This window comes from Arachis ipaensis, chromosome B04 (assembly GCF_000816755.2).
Source record: "Arachis ipaensis cultivar K30076 chromosome B04, Araip1.1, whole genome shotgun sequence".
Taxonomy (NCBI): domain Eukaryota; kingdom Viridiplantae; phylum Streptophyta; class Magnoliopsida; order Fabales; family Fabaceae; genus Arachis; species Arachis ipaensis.
Window position 1 is genome coordinate 6,611,578 of NC_029788.2, and position 4,588 is coordinate 6,616,165.

At 33.9% G+C, this 4,588-nt stretch overlaps 1 protein-coding gene across 1 annotated transcript in view; it reads left to right on the forward strand.

Moving 5' to 3' along the window:
* Positions 1-577, forward strand: part of LOC107638663 — a gene marked incomplete in the record, with an annotated part of 1,535 nt that extends 958 nt beyond the window's left edge. Inside the window, 1 exon segment of the mRNA XM_016342019.2 lies at positions 1-577. Within this exon segment, the coding sequence (XP_016197505.1) occupies positions 1-288 (288 nt within the window).

Below are 4,588 nucleotides of genomic sequence, written 5' to 3' on the forward strand. Positions count from 1 at the left end.
GTGCCGTGGAGGGTGTCGCTGATGAGGCTGCTGGAGGAGACCGACGGCGGCGATGCAGAGGTTAGTTCGGCGGCGAAGACATCGGATGAAGATAAGATAAGTGGAAGTGGTGGTGGTGGTGTGGGAAATGATTGGGTGTGCTGCGTGTGCATGGGGAGGAAGAAAGGCGCGGCGTTCATACCATGTGGTCACACTTTTTGCAGGGTTTGTTCAAGGGAGCTGTGGCTCAACCGAGGCTCTTGTCCCCTTTGCAATCGTTCCATTCTCGAGATTCTCGACATTTTCTGAAAAAGATAAAGATAATCATCTTGTTTCATATTTCATCATTCACCATACTCTATACTAGTTTCTTCTTTCATCACAATTATTAGCTTCTTCTTTTTCTTTTTCTTTTTCTTTTACTTCTTAATTAATTGTAACTGGTAAACCATTTGATACTTCACGTGTAATACGGCTACTGCTATATGAGCCTCTCTTCATGTGTAATGCGTTGCCTCTCAAATTGTTTTTTCTCTTCTTTCTGTATATACTATATCCACTGTGACAGCAAACTTGATGTGGCTCCACACAATTTAATTAGTTTTCTTGTATTTTTGTAAAAATAAAATAGTATTTCAGTCAATTGTTTCCAAATCAAACTGTTACATTATGTATACTTTATTGAATGCTACTACTATGCTACAAAAGTATTTAATTCAAGGGAAAATAATGATGCCTCAATTATTGGGATCATTCTATATATGAAAGGTCATGCTAGGGGAAACTAATTTTGTAACATAGTGGAAAAATAAGAATGAGAAGGTGACTAATTTATTTAATTATTATTACTGTACTAACCCTTTTCAACGTCTGAATATTAAAAATGCAATTTGTTTTCGAAATTCTGTTTATATGCCATGGTTGGTGCAGAAAATGTGTTGATGGCAGATACAAGTGATGTTGATGATTCGGAAATAAAACGTGTCGTTATGTTACAAATGTCAACATTTGTAGCAATTGGCATAGTATTCTGAACACAATAGTCAACAAAAACGTGGATCGCGTAGCATCGGTAGAAGGAGAAGACGTCAGAGTTAGTTGTTTTGGCCTTTTGGGGTGAGTTTTAGCATGAGCCTCACATAACAGCTTATATAGATAATTCTTAAAATATGGGGTCATTGCCTAAATAATGGAAATGCTATAGGTGTAAGGTTTAAATCATATTAGTTAAATTTTTGGTCGTCGAGATATATATATGCATGAACAATAGTAAATTTGTTTCTCAAAATATAGTTCGCCCATTTAAAGATCTGTTGTTGACCAATGGATTGCTACATGTAATAAATGAGATTCAAATTCCCGATACTTACTTAAACGGACGAGTGAGCTGACTACTCAATCAACCTAAGATGGTTAATAATTTATCTTATTGTTCTAAAAATCGGTTCAAATCGACCGGTCGAACTGTAAACAAATGAAAAATACGGTTCGAACAAAAGATACCATCGGAAGTTTGAAAAACAAGTGTTGAATCGTCGAACCGGCCGAAAATAGGTCGACACTGAACTATAAACTAGCCGATTTTTTGAATTTTTTCAAAAATGGCGTCGTTTTCATTGTGAAATCCTAACCATTACCCAACCCTCTACTCCACAGTCCACAAACACGCAGCTCCCAATCCCAACTCTCCCTCGAACTTTTTCAGTTCTCCTTCCTCTCATTATCATCGAAGTCACCGGCGCAACTTCCGTCCAACCAATGTTGTTGGAGCTTCGAAAATTGAAACCACAGTCACCGGTCTAGCCTCCACCAGCTATGTTCCACCGCGTCAACCACTGCCTTACCAACCACTGTCCCCGCCAACTCTGATGTGTTCTAGCTTTTAGCCCTAGGTATGCGTGTTGGTTGCTGCTCGTCATCCGTGGTTGTTCTGCTCGATTCTGCCTCTCAGTCTTACTCGATTCTCGTCTCAGTCACACTGCTGGCAATGCCTGGCATCTCGTGGTTCGCCTGTCTCGTCGCCAGCAGCAGAAGCAACTCGTGGGGTTGTCTCTTGTTTTGTCGCCTTCCGTGGGGTGGTTGCCGACTCACCGTCGACCGTTGGTGAGTCCCTGCACCGTCACTTCCAATTCTCTCTTTTCCGAACTTTCCTTCTCTCTGTATTTTTGCATGTTACTGAATTGCTAATCAATAAATTTGTCTTATTGCTGTAAATTGGACTATAACTAGATTTTGTTAAATTTGTAGTTTCTTGAATTTACATTGCCTATATTATTGATTCGCTGTTCTTTCGGTACTTTTTTTATTGTTAATCATTGTGATGAATTTTGTTAAAACCGAGTTGAAAACTGTTAATCTTTCTTCATTTTTCATTGTTCTAACTTCTGTTATTATTAAACAACTTGCAAACTTAGAAGAAGCAATTTAGTATTATGGTTGATTTGAATTTGTTGAGGAAGATTCAAAATTTATTGTCCCTTTCTTGGGTTGAATAAATTTTGTTAAAATTAAAAGATTGTATCTGAGCAATTGCAACATGTATTATTATTATTATTACACACAGCAATTAATTCAACATTGTCATTACATTCTGATGAATGTATCTTTGTTGTAAAGAAGAAACATTGTCTAGCTTTTAACATTGTCATTCTTAGTTAGTTAATTATGTTTAGATTGTGACTGTGTTGATGATTTATTGATTTGCTACAGATAATAGTATCAATCAAAAATATTTGCTGATAATAATATATTTGTGGATAATAATTTGGTTGCTAATTCTCTTGTTTTGAATAATCCTACAAATTCTAATTCTCCTAATTCTAACCGTAGTCAGTCACAAGTTTTATGTTATTTTGAATAATTTGTCATTTCATATTTGAATATTTTTGTTGTTATTTAATTTTTGAATTTGTACTTTTATAAGAATATAAGACTTTGGTTGATGATATTTCATGTAATGCTTTAAATTTAGAAGATATTTTAAGGTTTATGTTAGACTATAATTATGTTTTATGATGTTTATTTATAATTTATTTATTATTTTATTATAAAAAAAATTTTTGGTTGAACTACAGTTTGATCAGTTGACCCAATAAACCAATAAACCAATAAACTAATAAACTAGTTAGTGACTAGACTGGTTTGATGATCGGTTCAGTTTTTAGAATCTTAATTTTTTTTTTCTTGGGCATAACCTTGCTTATTAATCTTACAGTCGTTTTGGTCCAAGGTGCATCTCTTTTTCTTTTCTGGGCTGAAGGTGAACTTCTTTTTTTCTTGGGCTGAAGGTGCACTTCTGTTGAGGCTACAATATCAATTACTAAGAGATGGGCCTTAGCCTTATGGCCACAAACTATTTCTTTTTCTCCTGTTTTTGGGGGAAACTACTTCTTTTCTTTGTAGGGCAGGAAACTAAACACTGGGCCAACAGTACATAACAGTAAAAGAAATATTGACCTCGAAATAGTTTGATTTGGATCCAAAAGGAGGAACATACAAAATAACAAAATCAACTTTTACCAAAAACAATCAACTTTGATCTCTCAAATACCAATAACAAAAAACCTTATAATGGTAATGCAACAATCCCCGTGTTCATTTTTTATAAATGGTTCCATTTGACATTCATCAAATGAAAGTTATATGCACTACTTTTGTATACATCTCTCTTGTATATATTTTATTTTTAGTATTACAAATAATTAATAAGAAGTGGGAGAAGATAACTTTTTTTTACACCATAAAAAAGCTGTAAAAGAAAAGTGAATTTAAAAAATTACGCAAATATCATTTCTCTCCACAAAAACAGTGACTCAGGGATTGCAATATGGACAACTTGACCCCTAATGTGTATATGATCTACATTAAGATGACGTGAACAATCCAGTCCAAAAAAAATGACAAAAAATATGTTCAAATTAATCTATTGAAGTAACTAACTTTTCCCCATGGTTCAAAATAAACTTTGAAAGTTGTAGGAAATTAATAGCTAGCAATCCATCGGGCAGGAACACATGGAGAGAGAAACATAAGAAGATAAGCATGTTAGCATGGAGGAGCATACGATTCCCCTGGTTGAGTTCTAGAGGAGTAAGTTTCCCGTTTGGTGTCAAGGAATGAATGTTTTCGAACGTGGAAGCTTTCCACTATTTTAATTATATTATCTTTCGAGTTAATGGCCTCTATCTTCTCATTATTAGCTTTCATGCATGTTATATCGGTGTATCTAAACACGTGTGAAACATTGAAAGTCTTTTTGGCTCCTTCCAATTATGCGAGGTCTTTTTCCTCCACTATTTTTCTGTATACTTTCTCTTTTTAGTATTTAAAATAAGAATTTAATTTTAATGTACTATTGAAAATGTAAAATATATTTTTTGTACGGTGTAAGATTTTAAATTTTAAATTTTAAGTATAAATTCTAATTCTAAATCTTAAATCTTTCTAAAATATCAGGGTTAAATTTTTTTATAATTTAATAAAATAATTTATGCTAACTAATTAAAAATTAATTACATATACTTATTCTAACTTTTAATAACTATGGATTTTGACTTTCAACAAGCGAAGAAGGGTGCGAGAGAAAGCAACTAGCTGCTAAGTATAGGGT